The 19,533-nt window shown below is 38.8% G+C and overlaps 1 protein-coding gene across 4 annotated transcripts in view; it reads right to left on the bottom strand.

The window, feature by feature from the left end:
* SVEP1 (sushi, von Willebrand factor type A, EGF and pentraxin domain containing 1) overlaps positions 1-19,533 on the bottom strand; it is a 180,214-nt gene that overhangs the window by 19,089 nt on the left and 141,592 nt on the right. For all 4 annotated transcript variants that reach the window (XM_059143460.1, XM_059143462.1, XM_059143461.1 and 1 more), the window contains 5 exons: positions 15,969-18,760; positions 13,558-13,783; positions 10,872-11,027; positions 2,597-2,660; positions 111-284 (listed from right to left, as the gene is read on the bottom strand). In XM_059143460.1, coding sequence (XP_058999443.1) covers positions 111-284; positions 2,597-2,660; positions 10,872-11,027; positions 13,558-13,783; positions 15,969-18,760 — 3,412 coding nt within the window. The remainder of the gene's footprint in view (positions 1-110; positions 285-2,596; positions 2,661-10,871; positions 11,028-13,557; positions 13,784-15,968; positions 18,761-19,533) is intronic.

The following is a 19,533-nucleotide window of genomic DNA, read 5'->3' as shown; positions in this document are numbered from 1 at the left end:
GATTGCTTTTTCTGGGCCAGTCTCACTCAGGGGAGTTTTCTCTGTGTTTAGACATTTGGGAAACTAATCACAAAACGGAAGCTGACAAAACCTCTAGAGTCAACACACACGTTTGCAAACAGGAAGTGGGTGGCTCCAAGCTCCGTGTTCCGTGCAGTGTGCCTCAGGTGCCCCTTCAAGGCTGTACCCTCTGTTGCAGGAATACAGCACCCGGGGGCCAGTCGTGGTGTTTTCAACTTCAGCTTTCCCATTCAGAAACTCAAGTGGAGCTTCACAACTGGTCTCTAGAAAGAAAAACCAAAGCCTCGTATTAAATGTTTCTTCCAATTGTCTTTCCTTCCTCTGCTGCAATCGCTACTCAGTGCATCACAGAAAATATTGAAGCCTACTCCTATGTGAGACACAAGGATACGCTTGAAAAATCCCAGCATGTGTAAGTTTCGCTTTAGGCATGTAGGCAATTAAAGATTGGTATTTTCCTGTTGACTCTATTTATCTTTATATATATTGTCACCTTTTGTAGTTAATAATGCTGGGGGTATAAATGAGCAAGGCTTCTCTCTGACCAAATGAATCGGAATCTCTGTGTTGTAGCCTCACTTCTGGTATTAGAAGCTCCCCATATGATTTCCAGTGCTCACTCAGGGTTTGAGAGCCAGTGGATTTGATGCTAACTGACTCCTCCCAGCTTCAGCCAGCCTGGTAAGGACTCTGTACACCGGGACCATGGCTCTTGGAATTACCTGGGAGCTTTAAAAATATATAGATGTGGCTTCCCACCCCAGAGATTCTGACTTAACTGATTTATCTGGGCAAGGAATTTTTCAAAGCTCCGTAGGATGCTCCAGTGGGCCAAAGGCTAAAAGCCATTAGTCCAAGGCAATGTTCCTAGACTGATGTGCATGGAAATCAGGGAGGGAGGGCGCCTGGTTGGCTCAGCTGGTTGGGCATCTATCTTTAGCTCTAGTCATGATCCTGGAATCCCAGGATTGTGTCTCGCACTGGGCTCCCTGCTCAGTGGGGGGTCTGCTTCTCCCTCTGACCTTCACCCAACTCTCTCTTGCTCTTTCTCTCAAATAAATAAATAAAATCTAAAAAAAAACAAACCATCTAGGGATATTGTTAAAATGCAAATCCTATTCTGTGCTGTGGGATTTTTTTCTTTTTCTTTCTAAATTATTAAACACATGGCACAAGTTCTTTGTAGAAAATTAGAAAACACAAATAAGCAAAAAGAAAATAATAGTTTTAATGCCACCACTCAGGGATAAAACTTGATATTTTTATATATTTTATTATACATTTTCCTGAGCCTTATAAAAATTACAAATATTTCTGAGGGGAAAAAGTGCTCATACTGAGCAACCTGATTTGAAAGATTCCTATATGATTTACTAAATTATTACCTACACTGACCTCTGTATCTATCAGTGAACAGACTTCCCTGAAAACAGGTTGATATAGATACTACTATATTTGATTTTTGACAATTTAGAAGGAAAATGAAAAAAAACCCCACAGATAAAAGAATAGGATTTGTATAGGGGGGCTTGGGTGGTGAGTTGGTTGAGCATCCAGCCCTTGGTTTCGGTCAGGTTGTGATCTAAGTGTCCTGAGATCGTGTCCTGTGCTGGGCTCTGTGCTCAGTGAGGTACCTGGAGATTCTCTCTCCTTCTCCCTCTGTGCCTCCTCCTCATGCACCTGTTCTCTCTCTCTTTCTCTTTCAAATAAGTAAATCTTAAAAAAAAAAAAAAAAAAAAAAAAGAATAGGGGCGCCTGGGTGGCGCTGCCTTTGGTTCAGGTCATGATCCCAGGGTCCAGGGATGGAGCCCTGTATCAGGCTCTCTGCTCAGCAGGGAGCCTGCTTCCTCCTCCTCTCTCTCTGCCTACCTCTCTGCCTACTTGTGATCTCTATCTGTCAAAAAAAAGTCTGTAAGTCTATAAAATCTATAAGTCTATAAATCATAAGAACGAGAAATAAATTTCTAGTATCATACTGTATTTATTGAAACAAACCACACGTAAGTGGACATGCCCAGTTCAAACCTGGGTTGTTTACGGGGTCGACTATACATTTTCTCTGGCAGAGGAATCATATGAACCATGTGCTGAGAATAAACTCATATGAATTAACTCATGTCTTGCTAAATAAATTTGGGTTTTCTCATTAAATGAGTTAATACAAAATTCCACAACTACTCATTTACTTGGCAGATGCAACATCACTTTAAAAGACTGTAAGTACTGGCTAGTACCATCACCAAAAAGCAGAAGGGCTAAGCCTTCTAATTTATAATTATTTGGGGGGGGAGCCCACAAAAAGAATGAAAATAAATTCAATAGTTAACTAATTTCTAACAAAGTGTTTGCCACTCCGGAGTCAGTAATCTTGTGCTCTATGCCACTTCAGTCATTAATCTCTTTGTTGGTTTGGTGACCTTGAGTGAAATCCTATCTAAGAGTCACACAGTTTGTAGAGATGATTAAAAAAAATTTTTTTTTAATTGAAACACTGATTTATAAAGGAAATGTGGCCACAGTGTTACTATGAGGCATCAGTATTGTTCTTGGGACTGCTAAATGTCACGTGACTTACTTTTACACCTTGCTACCTCTCCACTCCACATTCCGTTCTTCTGACAAACACGTTCCTTGTTCCCCTGTGAATCAATGAGGAAAAAAAAAAAAAAAGATTATTTCCAGGATTATACCTTAACGATGAAAAGATAATAAGGGAATGCAAAGTAATCATAGCTATAAGCCAGAATCTCCCAGCACTGGAATGCTAAATGAATTCATTAAATAAATATGGTTTAAGGATGAGGCTTAGACTTTTTTTTTTGACAGACAGAGATCACAAGTAGGCAGAGAGGCAGGCAGAGAGAGAGAGAGGAGGAAGCAGGCTCCCTGCTGAGCAGAGAGCCCAATGCGGGGCTCAATCCCAGGACCCTGAGATCATGACCCAAGCCAAAGGCAAAGGCTTTAACCCACAGAGTCACCCAGGCGCCAGGAAGCTTAGACTTTCAAAAATGCTTTCAAAATTCATACACTGGGCTGACCGGTGTAATTAATTTGTTTCACTTTCTATTCAAGTGACAACTGATTATAACCAATAGCAAAGATTGATGAGAAATGTGTCTGAAATGTCAAGGAGGTCTACTTGTTGAGTAAATTTTAAAAATATTTTGAATTGAATTTAGTTTTCAATACCTGAGAGGTACAGCAAAGAATGGGAATTGGTTTTTTTATACCCTTGCATGTGAAACAAGTCAAGGTATCTTACTGGTATGAGGACTGAATTTTTTTGACAATGTAAATTATCCATTAAAGATAAACTTAACCTATTAAGGGCCCAAGCATCTAAAATTTTAAATACTTGCAATAAAAATCTTCTTAAACATTACTTCCATGCCTTCTGAAATAAAGTTAAATAAATAGAACTTACTTGAAAAATTATTTATAATCATTATTCTGAATATATTTTTGTACATTCTTCAGTATCTCATAGCCCTTGATGGCTCTATAGGCTGTTGGTTCCCTATAGTTATTATAGGCATATATGAGCTAAGATTAATTCTCTTTGACTTCTGGATATAATTTTTATGAGTCTTTGTTTCTTCCTTCATTGTTGCTTATCTCTTACTATAATCATCAGTGTTCTTAAATAGTCAGGGAGCTGACTTTAATGGCTTGTTATATACTTCCTCAAAATTAGGTAAAACCAAAAGAGAGGCAATAGCTCTTTCTCAGATCTTACTAATGTAGAACACAGCTTCAAGATAATTTGATATCAAATTCAAGATAATTTGATGTCCAAATTTGGATAATTTGATATCCAAAGGGCTCTGAGTAATGAAGAAATAGGTAACAAAATCTTTGTGCATATATTGACTTAGAATCAAGCCCCTTAATGCATTAGACACTAACCCTTTTAAACATGTATTATAAAATTTTACTTTATTTATTATTTTATAGTAGATAAGGAATTTAAAGCATGGAGAAGAACTCAAGCAAAATATAAAAAGAGAAATAAAAGTAACACACTCCCAAATAGCCACACCCCACCTTATAGGATTAATTTGAGGCCAAACTTGTTTCATCTAAGCCCTACCGCCTTCCTAAGAAGGCACATTATTTTGAAGCAAATCCCAGACATCAAATAATTTACCAGTAATTATTTCAGTACAAATCTCTAAAAGATGAGGCTCTTAAAACTATAACCACAACAACCAATAACACTATCATAGCTTATAAGTAACAATTCTTTAATATTAATAACAATCTGATTAGTGGTCAAATTTCCAACTGTTGCATAAACTTTATAATTTATTGCTTTATGGTTCACTTGAATCCAGACCAAAATAAGGTCTACATGGTTTATGTACCTTTTTAAAATATAGATTCCTTCTATTTCTTCACCTCTTACCCTGTCAACTTCTTTGTTTCAGAAGCTGGAAAACTGTGTCACTTGTTCTGTAACTATTTCTACAGACAGAATTTTGCTGATTGCCTCATGATGGTATGTCTTACCACTTTTTCTTCTTTTTGACAAGACTTTTTCATACAATGTGTTCTTCCACCCAGAGGCACATAATCTCTGGTTGCCTCTATTTTTTTTCTAACACTAGTAGCCACAATGATGATGGCCTAAATCCACTAGACCATAAGAGTTGCAAACTCTGAGATTTAAGTTCTATCACTTATTGACTGAAATACTTCTATAAAGGAAACTTCTGTTCATTTACTATTGGTTTTCTTATCATTCAGTTAGCATGGAAAAGACAATTCTTCCCCTTTCATTGTCTGTTTTCAAAATCATGAATTTGGTCATGAGCGTCCTCTAATAGTTACCAACTAATTTTCTTGTGTCTTTATGAGTCTACTATTGTTCATGACAGATTTGATGGGCTTAGTCCATTAAAGTTATTGCCTTTCTGAAGCCCAAATGATCTCATTTTGGCCTGTGGGAACCTCACCCAGTTGGCCTTCAAGTCTTTTTAATACATAACCTTTGAGATTCCCTAATATCTCACATGACAAACTTTTCTAGGTTAATCTTTTACATTTCATCTCCCACACCTGGCACTGGTTGTTTCTGCAAGTAACTAAACATTAATATTTTTTAGAAGTTTCTAAGATGATTCTAACAGATAGCTTAGAATGAGAACTATTCTATAGTACTTCTCTAAATTTTGTAGTTAACACTAGGATATTCCCCCAAACTTTTAAGGTAAGTTATCTACTTCCTCAAATTTAATGACCCATCTACTTATTAAATATTAAATTTAAATTCATAAGTTTAAATTTTATACCACTTTACTTCTTAACAAATTGTAAGATTAGTACTCTCACATGAAAAAATAAAATTTAAAAACAGAAACTCCAACTGCAATCAACCATTACATGATCATACATTTTTTTTTTAAATCTTCTGGAGAAATGAAATAAGATCTACATAAGTCTAGTTCCAGCTTTCGTGGATCTATCTTATGACAATTCTCTGAATGCATGGTCAAAAAATAGTGGACTGTACTATACAAATTTAACAAATAATACAATGAATACTTCTGCAAAACCCACACTTAAATACCACAACAATAAAAACAGTAAGTTTCCTGAAAACTCAGATGACAATGTTAGGAAATATAAGCAAGCCTCCTAAATTTGAAGTTTGATGATATGATTTATGCTTCAGCAAAACTGATTCCAGATAGGAGGGGGGATGGCTGTGGAGTAGGGGGGCCCTAGACTTGCCTCATCCCACAAATACAACTAGGTAAATATCAAATCATACTAAATACTCCCCAAATCAACTTGGAACACTGGCAGAACAAATTCCACAACTAAAGATAGATAAGAGGCCACAACAAAGAAGGCAGGAAGTGCAGAGATGTGTTTGGGGAGAGAATAAGATCAGGCCACTGCAGTGGGGAGGGAGCTGCAACAGCAGAGAAGGGTAAGAGACAGAGCAGCACACAGGGGAGCACATGGATGAATCCCCACAGCAATTGGCTTGGAAAGCAAAAGGGCTTGAATTTCATGAGTTCTGGCAGGCTTAAAGCCTAGAATTTTAAAGATCTGGAAGAGCTTGGAGGACATTGAGGTGTTCTTGGAGAGAAGACAGGCAAACATCTCCAGAATGACAGCATAGACACAGTGATCTGAAGAATGCCTGGGACACACAGTGGGGAGGTTAGTTGCTCATCCCAGATTATGTCTCAGAGATACAGCATTCACGGAGAGCCCCTTCTGGGAACAATGGAATTGGCAGGCACCATTTCCCTCCCCCACTCCTAAGCAGAAGCACAGGGCTACCTGTAGGAACCACCACAGTGCCAACACTTACTACCTAACTTACTTACACCAACCCTGCCATCTCACACTCCAGAACAACCCCCCTTTCCAGTCATACTTGCTTCAGTCGCAGGAAAATGGGCCCCCTACTCCAGAAGACCAGCCTAAAAACCTGCCAGCACTGTACTCCTGACCTGGGAGTTTTGCAAGGGCTCAGTTCTGGTGGTGGTGGTGACAGGTCTCATTTCACAAATGGACCAGAGCAGACCTAGTTAAAATGTACCACATTTAGGCCAGGGACAAACACTGCCCACAACTGGCAGAGAGAACCTCTGCAGACCACTGGCCTGAAGGAAAAAGCAGCTGGGACACAAAAGCAGAGCACACACAAGACACACTGGAGACACACTCAGAAGTACCAGGCCCTGGGGAACAAGGGACACTACACTGCAGTGCACTACAGAACCTCTTCTTCATAAAGCCATTACCCTCAAGAGACATAGCATTCTTAACACAGGGAAACGGGCACAGAGAGTTAGACAAAATGAGAAGATAGAGGATTTTGTCCTAAATGAAAGTACGGACAAGGTCACATCCAAAGATCTAAGCAAAACAGATATAAGTTACATGCCTGATGGATAATTTAAAGCAATGATCATAAGGATACTCACTAGACTTGACAAAAGAATGGATGACATCAGTGAGACCATTAACAAAGAGATAAGGAATAACATAGCAGAGATAAAGTGCTCAATAAACAAAATGAACAAAATGCTTAATAGAAGTAACAGCACACTGGAAGAAGCAGAGGAAAGAAATAATGACACAGAAGACAGAGTAATGGAAAGTAATCAAGCTGAACAATAGAAAAAAGAATTATGCAAAATGAGAACAGATTTAGGGAACTCAGTGACTACATCAAACATAATAACATTTATATTACTGGAATCCCAGAAGAAGAGAGAGAATAGGTGGTAGAGTATTTATTTGAAGAAATAATAGCTGAGAACTTTCCTAAATCTGGAGACAGAAACAGATACCCAGATCTAGGAGGTACAGAGAACCCCCAACAAAATCAACAAAAGCAGATATACACCAAGACACATTGTGACTAAAATGACAAATACAGTGAGAAAGAAAAATATTAAAAGCAGCAAGACAAAAGAAGACAGTTCCATACAAAGAAACCCTATATGACTAACAGTGGATTTTTTTCAAAAGAAACTTTCCAAGCCAGCAGGGAACTGAAAGATATATTCAAAGTGCTGAGGAGAAAAATCTATAGCTGAGAACCCTCTATCCAGTAAGGCTATCATTCAGAATAGTAGGAGAGATAAAGAGTTTCCCAGGCAAACAAAAACTAAAGGATTTCATGGCCATTAAACCAGCCTTGCAAGAAATATAAAAGGGAACTCTTTCAGTGGAAAGGATAGACCAAAAATGACATAATGAATGTAGGAAACACAAAGCAATAAAAATGAATATTTTTGTGAAAAATCAATCAAGTAACTCACAAAATAAAAGGATGTAAAATATGACACCATATACCTAAAATATGAGGAGGTGAGGAGGAAAGAATGGGTTCAAACTTAGATATCTATCAACTTAATTTAGACTGCAATATGCAGAAGATGTTATATACAAACCTAATGGTAACCACAAATCAAAAACTACTAATAAATATGCAAAGAATGAAGAGAAAGAAATCCAAATGTATTGCTAAAGAAAATCAGCAAAACATGAAAGAGAGTATTAGATAAGAAAGGATCAGAGAAAAACTTCAGAAACAACCACAAAACAAGTAATAAAATGGCAATAAATACATATCTATAATGATTATTTTGAAAGTAAATGGACTAAAAGCTCCAATCAAAAGACATAGGGTGACAGAATGGATAAAAAACCAAGACCCATCTATATACTGCCAACAAGAGACTCATTTTAGACCTAAAGACACCTGCAGATTGAAAGTAAGGAGATGGAGAAACATCTCTCATGCACCTGCATATCAAAAGAAAGCCAGAGTAGCAATATTTATATAAGAAAAAAAAAACCCTAACCAGACTTATCAAAAAAGAAAAGAGAAAGGATTGAAATAAATAAAATAATAAATGAGAGAAGTTACAAACAACACAGAAATATAATTAGGATATTATGAAAAATGTTGGGATGTAGAGATTAGTTAAAAATAAAAATCTTTTTTAAAAAAGCTCTTGTACAGTGAACGAAACAATCAACAAAACTAAAAGACACCCTATGGAATGGGAGAAGATATTTGCAAATGACGTATCTAATAAAGGGTTAGTATCCAAAATATATAAAGAACTCAACACCCAAAAAACAAATAATTCAATTAAAAATGGGCAGAAGACATGAACAGGTATTTATCCATCAAAGACATACAGATGGACAACAGACACATGAAAAGATGTTCAATATCATTCATCACCAGGAAATTACAAATCAAAACCACAAGGAAATATCATCTCACACCTGCCAGAATAGCTAAAATAAAAAACACAAGAAACAACAAGCATGGGTGAGTATGTGGAGAATAAGGAACCCTCTTGCACTGTTGGTGGAAAGGCAAATTGGTGCAGCCACTCTAGAAAACGTTATGGAGGTTCCTCAAAAAGTTGAAAGTAGAACCACCCTACTATCCAGCAATCACACTACTGGGTATTTACCCTAAGAGCAAAGAACACTAATTCAAAGGGGTATATGCATCCCTACATTTATTGTAGTATTATTTACAATAGCTAAGACATGGAGGTAGCCCAAGTATCTATTAATTGATGAATGGATAAAGATGTGTTGTATATTACAATGGAGTATTATTCAGCCATAAAAAAGAATGAAATCCTGCCATTTGCAATGACATGGGTGCTAAGTGAAATAAGTCAGTCACAGAAAGACACATACCATATGATTTTACTCATATGTGGAATTTAAGAAACAAATGAACAAAGGGGAAAACAGATCGAGAGAGAGAGAGAGAGAAACTAACCAAGAAAGAGACTCTTAACTATAGATAACAAACTGATGTTTACCAGAGGGGATATGGGTGGAGGGATGGGTTAAATAGGTGAGGGGGGTTAAGGGGGGGGTACTCATCATGATGATCATTGGGTGATTAAAAAACAACAACAGGGACACCTGGGTGGCTCAGTGGATTAAAACCTCTGCCTTCAGCTCAGGTCATGATCTCAGGGTCCTGGGATCGAGCCCCGCATGAGGCTCTCTGCTCAGTGGGGAGCCTCCTCCTTCCTCTCTGCCTCTCTGCCTACTTGTGATCTCTCTGTGTCAAACAAATAAATTAAAAAAAATAAAATAAAAAATAAAAAACAACAACAAAAACTAAAAAAAAAAAAAAAAATTAACTGTAGCGTTCCCACCAAAGTAAATAGGGAGACACAGGTTTTGTTGACGGGGTTTTAATATTACAAACCAGGAGTGGCCTTGAGACATAACTTGGTATTTGGTCAGAACTGCTCTGAGGATTTTCAGGCCACACTTGGCATACAGCAACCTGGCATTTCAACCAAGAACCCTCCAAGGTATTTAAACGCAGTTTGAGGAAGTCTTAGTTTGCATACCTGAATCCCTATGGTCACCTCCCCACAGTGACAGATGGACTGCCCTGTTACACAGTAGGATTAACAGGAGGTCAAAACATAGGTTTAAATGGCCAACTAAAGTAACAGTATCAGCCTTGTGGCTGGTATTCCAGCTTCCTCTTCTTCCTCATGGCCTTGATTTTTTGAATTTGAAACTTTTTTTTAAAATTTTATTTTTCCCGTGTCCCAAGATTCATTGTTTATGTACCACACCCAGTGCTCCACGCAATTGGTGCCTACCTTAATACCCACCACCAGGCTCACCCAACCCCCCACCCCTCTCCCTTCCAAAACCTTCAGTTTGCTTCTCAGAGTCCACAGTCTGTCGTGCTTCATCTCCCACTCTGATTTCCCCCAATTCCCTTTTCCTTTCCTTCTCTTAATGTCCTCCATGTTATTCCTTATACTCCATAAGGAAGTGAAACCATAGGATAATTGACTTTCTCTGCTTGACTTATTTCACTCAGCAAAATCTCCAGTCCCATCCATGTTGATATGAAAGTTGGGTATTCGTTCTTTCTGATGGCTGTGTAATATTCCATTGTATGTACGGACCATGTCTTCTTTATCCACTTGTTTGTTGAAGGGCATCTTGGCTCGTTCCACAGTTTGGTGATTGTGACCATTGCTGCTGTGACCATTGGGGTACATATGGCCCTTCTTTTTACTAGATCTGTATCTTGGGAGAGTCCTCAAAAAATTAAAATAAAGCTGCCCTATAACCTTGCAATTGCACTACTGGGTATTTACCCCAAAGATACAGATGTAGAGACTTGTTTTGTTTTTTAAAATTGTAGGTCACTTAAAATATTTCTTGGAAAGTGTTAGGAAATATGGTAACAAAGTATAAAAAGTCTTTTAAGACCAAAATCAGTGAAACAAATTGGTGTTAATACTAAAAATGTTCCCAAGTATATTGGAAAAACAAATTAATTCTAGTTAACCAATGTATTCACTTACCTCTAATTCATAGCCAGGTTCACACTGATAAATAATTGTGCTTCCAAAGCTGTATTTACTGCCAAACACAAACCCATGTTCTGGACTTTCAGGTTTCCCACAAGAGACTGGGCTGCAGGATTCATCAGAAAACTGTGGCTTCCAGGTGCCATTAAGCTAAATAACAAATGACAGATGAGAAGTTACATTTAGGAGTTAATACATATGAATGAAGAAACTTGTAAATATTGGCATAGAAGAATAATCCCCAATATGATGGTCCAAAGAACCTAGAATTTGGTTCTACTTCTCCTGAGTATTATCTGTGGCCTTAAAAGCACACATTAAATATTAGATGGCCTTCCTAGTTACTGCTGAACAATCTTAGACATTTCTCAGAAATATAAAATAAGCATTTTCTTCCTAATAGAATCCTTTAAAAATCAGGAACACCAAAAAGTATGTTTTCATTACGATGAAGGAGGACTGGAAAGTTGACACAAATATTCCAAGACTGACACCAACGCATCCTTACATTTCACTTCACTCCCCTCCTCCCAAACCCACCACAGTCAGAGTTAACATTTTTCAGTATCTTTCTATTTGGGTGAAAGTGAGGCATACCCAGATGTTTCCCTTGGAGACTATTATTCTCTTGTTATTATATATTTTTGTTTTCTTTGAGAAAATACTGCATGAGCTGGATAACAGTCTAAAACAGAACAATTACTCCACATATGAGGCAGAATTAATTTTACATATGTGTCTGTCTCATCACTAAGCACTTCCCTAATGTCAGAAATTGAGGTTGTATCTAATTTTTCAATTCTGTGAATAATGCTTCAATATACATATCTTTCTGCATAAATTATTCTGGGCATTACTATTCACTTTTAAGAACTATGTAGTATTGGTTTCTTTGATATATCTGGGATCTGTTTTGACACATTTTAGTATTTCCCTATAATGGTTAGTTCACTATATTAGAATAATTTGTTTACTAATGATTTCTTTCTCCATGGACTGTGATGATTCCTTTATCAGGATGTACTTTTGGTTTATTTCTTCCATTCCACTCAATTTCCTCTCTGCTGAATCTACACATCACACTGATAGGACATTTGTAATTCTGTAATATGTCTTAATCTTGGGAAGGGCTGGATCTCCTTCATTCTTCAAAATTCACATTGATCTTCTCATCCATTTATTTGTTCTATGAAGTACAGAATCAATTTGTTGTATCAAAATAAAATATTTCTAGGCACTGAACATAGTTATGGACAATTTCTACATTTAAACACTTAGAAAGGGTCTAGTCTACCTTTCAGACCAAAATCAACCCAAGACTCAGTTGTGTGAGGGTGAGAGGTCATACCTTACGTGGAGAAAGTAATAAGGGTTGTCAAAAATAAATTACTGACTCCAAAAACAACAACCCCCCCCCCCACAAAACATAGTCACCAATACATCAGGGTCCTACAGGGCACATGGAGAAGCACCCAGTTATCCACATACCCAACCTGGAAAAACTCTGGGAAAGCACTGAATTAATTCCCTAAGCATGGTGGGACAAACTTCTTGTAAGCTTATTTCAGACAGCTCAGGGTCTGTGAAAAAGTTGCCCCTAAGACTGCTTCAGTGCTAAATCTAAAAGGGGCCATCTGGAAAGATACCAATTTTGAGAGTGTGGTAACTCTGACAGTCATCTGAGCTGCTTCTTGTGATGTTCCTCTTTTTAGGTTTGGTAGCAATGAATCATTGAGTATGCATGATTTATAAATGGAAAACTGGGAAGACTTTGAAATAGTTCTTGAATCCCTACTAAATATCAGTCATGCACTAGATGCTTTACAAACATTCAATAATTTAATCCTTCCAATTACAGATTTACAAATAAAGGGGGTGGGGGGAACAGGTCATCAGAGAACCTGTTAATATCTGAGCTGGAGTTCAAAGGAATGTTGAAGGCAAAGTCCTTTCTTTGCCATGCAGCCTGTCCTGGCTTTCACCTCCTCACTCCCCCAACTCTAGCAATGGAAGAACATACTAATAACTCATTTTATTTTTCTTTCTCTGGTTTATCTTACAGAAGCTAGGAGAAGGGGATGAGCTAGGGGTAGCTGCTCTCTGTGGTGCTGGTCTAGGCATTTCCCCCGTTCACTCCCTAGTTTCTCATTCTGACCATACAAGACACATATTACTAGACACCTTTTTTTCAAGTAAGGAAACTGAAGCTCAGACATTTTAAGTGACTTTCTTAAAGTCACACAAGTAGTAGGTAGTGGAGATAGGATTTGGCTCTAAGTTGCTGTCTGTTTCTGTAACCTCTGGTTTTTCTACTAAAACTGCAAACAGTTGGTATCAGTCAGGCCTCATCTCCCACACAAGGACACTCTTTACCACATTTATGTGTAGACTTGTGGTTAATTTTCCACGAATATTTTGTTATAGATATCTTAACATTTTATTTCACTTTGGCACTTTTCACCTACTCCTGGCATTTTCATAGTTTAAAAATGGAGCTATTGAAAAGAAAGATATGTTTTAAAATATTTCTACCACAAAGCTCCTCAAATTCTTGACACAGCTGGAAACTTGACTTTTTTTTTTTCCTTTTCAGAATAGCAAGATACTGCTGTTGACAAACACACACATTTAATATATATAAATGAGGTACAGGTACAGGTTCTAGGACAGAGAATCTTACCTGACACGTTGATATGTTAACTCCCTCATAGATATACCCTTCTGCACATGACACAGAAATTTGCTTATTCACACTGAAATCATCCCCATGAACACGTATATATGTTATATTTGCTGGAAGAGGGCATTTTTTAGGGCTGCAGGAGATTTTCTCAGGAAACCAATGACCATCTTTCTGACAGGTGAATGTGTCTACATCCGTATCCATCACATACCCTTCCAGACATCTGCAATGGAAAAAGCAAAATAAGCACCTTAAAGAGAGTACAATGCTGTTGGTGACTTCTTGGGTTTAAGATGCTGTTACAAAGCTCAGTAGACATTTTATGTGATGCATTGAAACTGATTTGAATGTCAAGGGAATGGGATTGCCTTGCTAAAAGACCGACAGAACAATGACAAGCTGATCAGTCCTTTGCTGTCCACATTAAGGATGAGCCAAGCCTAAAGTTGATTTAAATGTTGCTCATGTTATTTACCCTTGTTGTGGACAATTTCAACGTTGAATTCACTTTTATTCTGAAAAGACCTAACAGTTCAAAACGTTCTAGACATATCGCAACACAGACTCAGATACTAGTTAAGAATATAACATAAGTAATATTTACTGAGAATCTACTTTGTGCCAAGCACTGGTCTAAGTCCTTTACATAGGGTATTTCTTTAAATCCTGAGTAGTTGATATTATTATGTAACAACAGTACTGGTGTTCAAACTCCAATCAGCCTGGCTCCACAGTACCTTATGATTTATAAAATTTGGATTTATTTATTCAGCAAATGTTTACATAGCACTTATTAAATTCTAGTCACTGTTCTAAGTGCCCTACAAATATTAATCCATTTAATTCTCATGACAACCCTGTGAGTAGGTATGATTATCTTCACTCCCATTTGGCAGATGGTGAAACTGACATCAGAGACACTAAACTCCCCCAGGAAGTGACAGAGCTGAGATTCTGGCCTAGGGACTCTGGTTCTCAAATCCATGCTTTCGCTACTATGCTACACTGCCTTTTAAATTAAACCATTTAGCTAATTAACATTTATTAGGTGGATTTTTTTTTGTAATTTCACAAATCACCAGGTTAAACAGGAGTCACAGGTTTTGCAAACTTGTAATCTGTTTACTACACGTAAAGATCTGAAACATAATCAACACATGACAAGGCATAATAAATGGGGGGAGTTCTTGAGAAGCAGGTGATACTGTGATTTCTCAAGGTATCTCACACATCAACATCTGAAGACACAATTGAAAATGTGTTTCAAAAACGAGCGATAATTGTTGTTTTTCTCCTCTGTGCATGATCAACTACTCGTCAGCTTTCTTACCATTGATGATACTCCCTTGGGTCTCCTCCTTACTGCAATTAGGAGAGAAAAAAGGTAGGGCTAAAATGTCCACAATAGACATGTTTAAGAAGAGTGACTGAATTATTAAAATCTTAGAATCCAATATGTAAAGGATAATCCATAACTCCTTCACAGACGTGAAAAAAATCTAAATTGATTTAGAGGGTTGAGCTATCTTATGGGCATTTATTCCAATAAAAATTAAATTGCAAATTAATTCCATATTCTCTTAGTTCTTTTTAATAACACATTATAGATAACATTACAGCAAAAAACAAATCACTATTTGTGCATTAAATAGTTCAGTTTGTTCAAATAGCATAGGTTGGAAGTCTACTTAATTTATCTTCCTATATAGGAGGGCTGGGGTGGCTCAGTGGTTTGGTTAAAGCCTCTGCCTTCAGCTTAGATCATGATCTCAGGGTCTTGGGTCCTGGGCTCTCTGCTTAGCAGGGAAGCTGCTTCCCTGCCCGCCCCCCCTCCGACCCCGCCTGCCTCTCTTCCTACTTGTGATCTCTGTCTGTCAAATAAATAATACATAAAACCTTTTTTTTATTAATTTTTTATTTTTTATAAACATATATTTTTATACCCAGGGGTACATAAAACCTTTAAAAAAATCTTCCTATATATGCAGTTCAATGAAGGTATCTGCTTTTTGACCTGAATCATTCAGCTTTTGCCTTACTTCCCCAATATTTGCTTGTATGAATATAACCACAGAGTGATATCATAAACTTATCAGCACGATGTTTAGAAGAAAAACGAGCCTGGTGCCTTAAGAGATACAAAAGCCCGCTGGAGAATCTCACTCTTTCATGAAGGTCAGCAGAATATGATATTCATGACAATTATATGAGGGACTATGAGCTGAAAATGTAGCCAATGGATTTCTAAACAATTATGAATAGAATAAGGCCAAGTGTGAAAAGCTTCAGTTTTTGGAGAGCAGACCAGAGATGGTATTTTCCCAATTAGCTTAATTTTTGACCTAGCGCTTTTTATTTTACAATCTTCCTGTCTGCACCCTTTGAAGACTCTAGAGCCATGGACTTACCTGAGTTTCACTTTACTTTCAAAAGTGTGTGCCTCTCCAGTGGCCACTGCATTGGCGACAGATGGCGGGGGTCCACAGGACAAGGGCACACAGACTGGATAAGGCTGGCTCCATGTCCCTTTCTCTGTGCAAACCAGCTCCGAACTGCCTTGTATGACGTACCCAGATCTGCAGTTGTAAGTTACCACATTTTCCTCCGAAGAGACGCTCTCACTGGTGAATGCATTTGGAATGGCTGGGAGAGAACCACAGGAAGTGTGCTCACAATATGGGAAGCCAGAGCTCCACTGGCCGTTGGCTTCACAGCTGATTTCAGAAATTCCATGAAGCTTGAAGCCTTTGAAGCACTGAATCTGGACTGCCCTTCCGCAGCCAAAATCTGTCCCATTGACAGCTCCGTTCTGAATCACCGGCGTGGAACAACTGCAAGGCAGGCAGGAAGGCGGGCTGCCACTCCAGGAGCCATTGGAGAGACACCTTCTTGAAGGACTCCCATGGAGCTTATAACCAGGAAAGCACTGATACTGTATATGTCCCCCGTGATAAAAGGAGAAGCCATTAGAAAAGCCATGGGAAGAATCTTCAGGAGGGCCACAGTTGACTGGTTTACAGAGAGGGAACTCTGCGTCCCAGTTGCCACTGGACTGACAGGTGAGTTTTGGAGCACCGTGCAACATGTAGCCATCGTGGCAGTGGAACGCCACTTCCTTTCCAAAACTATAGTCCAGGCCATCCATCACTCCATTTGCCACCTGTGGTGGGGTGGCACATCTGACAGGCACACAGATGGGAGTGGTTCCACTCCAACTTCCATTGGCAAGACAAACACGACTCCTGGCTCCCTCAAGTAAGAACCCTACACTGCAAGTATACTCAACCTCTTTTTGGAATGTATGTTCATTTCCTTTCACCTGGCCATTGGCTGAGACTGGCGGTGACCCACAGTCCACAGGAACACACGCTGGCTCATTCTCATCCCAATTTTTATTTTGTTGGCATGTTCTCCTCTCAGAGCCATTCAACACATACCCAGGATCACACTCATAGTGTAACACACTCAGGTATGTGTAGTTGCTTCCTCTGATGGAGCCATTCATAATGGGATTTGGTGCTTTGCACGAAATGGCCTCACACCTTGGGGAAGCACCACTCCATTCTTTATTCTGTAGACAAAACCTCATGTTGGAGCCCAGCAGAACGTGTCCTGGCTTGCAGCTATACTGTACAGCATTGCCCATGGTCGTCTCTGCAAAATGCAAAAAGCCATTTTCAGGAGCAATGGGCAAGTCACATTCAATGGAAATGCAGGATGGAGCACTGCCATTCCAAGTGCCATCTTCCTGGCATATCAGCATAGGGCTCCCTAGAAGTTCATATCCTGGATTACAGGTATATGAAACAATGGTGCCATATAGAAAGCTTGCAGAATGTGGAGTAGGAGATCCTTTGGTGCTTTCTCCAGCTTTAGCCCCTGCTGTCAGATGGTAAGGAGGTTGAGGAGTCACATACGGAACTTCCATCATATCTTCTTCTTCTACAAAAGATTCCTGACCATCTTTGACCTTAGTACATTCTCCAAAATCAATATGAGGCGGGAGACCACAGTCTATGGGTACACATGTTGGTATGAAGCTTGACCATCCTGACTCTTCACAGGTCTGCATGGCATGGCCAGCTACCTGGAACCCAGGTAAGCAGCTGTAGATGATCATGGCCCCATAGCTGTAATCTGCGCCTTCTACAAATCCATTTTCGATGGGTTGTGGGGGATTACAGTGGATGGCACTGCATGACGGGACACCCATATCCCAATCACCTGTCTCTAAACAAGTCAAGGATTTGGGACCTTCTAGCCTGAAGCCTCGGTCACAGGAGTATGTAATGGTTTGCCCGTAGTGTAGGTTTGTGTAAGAGAATTTGCCATTTGAAATCTCCTTGGGCATTGGGCACTCAATGGGTTTGCAGGTGGGTTTCCCCCCAAGCCAGTGACCATTTTCTCCACAAAGGATGGTAGTATTTCCCAACAACTCAAAGCCGGGCTTGCAGGTATAGAGAGCTGTGCTGAGATAGGCAAGACCTTGTACATCGATGATGCCATTGAGAATTTCCTCAGGGTGAGGACATTCCACAGGGATACATTCTGGCAGTGGAGAGCTCCAGGTACCATCAGCTTGGCAGGAGGTGGTGGGATCCCCTCTCAGGAAAAACCCATCCACGCAAGAATACTTGACAGTACTTCCAAAATGAAGAGCAGACGAAGGAGCGGGGACCCCAAAGGAAATGAGGGGAGGTGGGAGGCAAAGAACCATCTTACAAACAGGGAAAGAATCATTCCATCGCTGTGATGGCAGGCATTTCAGGACGGAGGGGCCCTGAAGGGCATGTCCTTCTTTACAAGAAAATATCACCACTCCTACTTCCGTAGCTGACTCCTTCAGGACGAGCTGGTTTTCCAAGAGGGGAGGCTCTGGGCACTTGGCAGGCACACACTTCTGGTTTGGCTTCTTATTCCATTTGCCAGATTTCTGGCATGTCCAAGAATTATCACCGATAAGCTCATAACCTTCATTACAGAAAAACTGAACCTTGGATCCTACTTCAAAATTTTCTCCTTTCATGTAGCCATTCTGGATCGGGGGAGGTTTCCCACAGTTGAGAGGGATGCATGACAGAGGGGATTCACTGTGCCAGTGGCGATTGGCTTGGCAGACAAATATGGGACTTCCAACGGACTTATAGCCTGGATTACACCGATATCTCGCTTCACTCTCAAAGATCCTGCCAGTTGTATGCTGTATAATAGGGAGAAAACAATTAAGTCTTATATGTATAATGAATAATTAACTAAAGACATTGAACAATAATAAAGAAATATATACTGAAGTGCCTATGTTAAGACGAATCAGTTAAGACATAAGCAAATAAGGACTTAATGCTTTTCTCATTAGGCCTGTTCTATGTTACTAAGTGAAAAGGACAGGTCAAATTTGGTAATCCTTATTGCAGAAATGTTTACCATGGGGCTGAACTGTCATAAGTAAAAAATCAATAGTTTTAAATTGATGATTTGGTAGACTACTACTAAAAATTATAAATTACTTAGTAAATTCAAAAAAATCTTGCTCACGATAGCAATGCTGTAGTTCTGTTGCTTTAACTACAGAGAAAGAAGTATACACATACGACCTACATTTACTTGTTAATATTGTCAAAAAAAGCATATAAAATATTTTCATGGATATATTCCAAAGAGTACAAAGTTTTGTGTTCATTCTTAACATACTCTTAAAAACTGCTGCTCTAAAGATGGGGAATTGAAAAGCAGTATCTTATCTTTTAAACAAAAAGTTAATCTTCATGAACTCAATATTTAAATATATAAGGGACTAATAACAGGTCATTTTTAGGTAGTACCACACATGAATTAGTCATGAAAATTTTAAAAGGAATATCACGGTGAAGTCTAGCTTGTATGCTATATAGTGAACTTCTTATTCTAGTGGACATAATTTTTTTTTTAATTTCTTTCTTGGGTACACACATGGAAGCACCATGCCATCATAGA

The sequence above is a fragment of the Mustela lutreola genome, chromosome 12 (genome assembly GCF_030435805.1).
Source record: "Mustela lutreola isolate mMusLut2 chromosome 12, mMusLut2.pri, whole genome shotgun sequence".
Classification (NCBI taxonomy): Eukaryota; Metazoa; Chordata; class Mammalia; order Carnivora; family Mustelidae; genus Mustela; species Mustela lutreola.
This window is presented reverse-complemented; position numbering and strand designations above follow the sequence as displayed.